This window comes from Cariama cristata, unplaced genomic scaffold (assembly GCF_000690535.1).
Source record: "Cariama cristata isolate BGI_N322 unplaced genomic scaffold, ASM69053v1 scaffold26933, whole genome shotgun sequence".
Taxonomy (NCBI): domain Eukaryota; kingdom Metazoa; phylum Chordata; class Aves; order Cariamiformes; family Cariamidae; genus Cariama; species Cariama cristata.
The window spans coordinates 13,986-14,395 of NW_009610591.1; the positions used below are offsets into that span (position 1 = coordinate 13,986).

At 57.3% G+C, this 410-nt stretch overlaps 1 protein-coding gene across 1 annotated transcript in view; it reads right to left on the minus strand.

The window, feature by feature from the left end:
* Positions 1–410, minus strand: part of SRL (sarcalumenin) — a gene marked incomplete at its 5' end in the record, with an annotated part of 15,213 nt that overhangs the window by 10,940 nt on the left and 3,863 nt on the right. Inside the window, one exon of the mRNA XM_009697939.1 lies at positions 187–282. Coding sequence (XP_009696241.1) covers positions 187–282 — 96 coding nt within the window. The remainder of the gene's footprint in view (positions 1–186; positions 283–410) is intronic.

Sequence of the window (410 nt, forward strand, 5' to 3'; positions counted from 1 at the left end):
AGATGCAGTAATGCCTGCCGCTGGGTTCACTAGGGCACGTCCCCTAAGCCCAGCACGTTCATGGCCTTCTTGGGAAGCTGCGAAGGAAGACAAACTACCAGAGCCTTCCCATGATCTGCTCTCTGCGCTGTTATCCGCATCCCAACGACCTGATGGTGCTGGAGACCCCAGTGCCCGTGGCGTTACCTGTGATCTCGTGCTGCCTCAGCTCGTTGTATCTGTAGGACTGCTCCAGGGGCTTGATGGAGGCATGGTAGATCTTCCTCAGCCGCTGCAGTACTCCTGCAAGGGCAGAAGCGTGCAGATGGGTGAAAGGCAAACCCCACCACCCTGGCTGAGTCCCGCCTAGGTAAGCTGCTGGGCATTCCCTGCAGACCTTGAGGGTGACCCAGCTGTAGTTTTTGTTTACA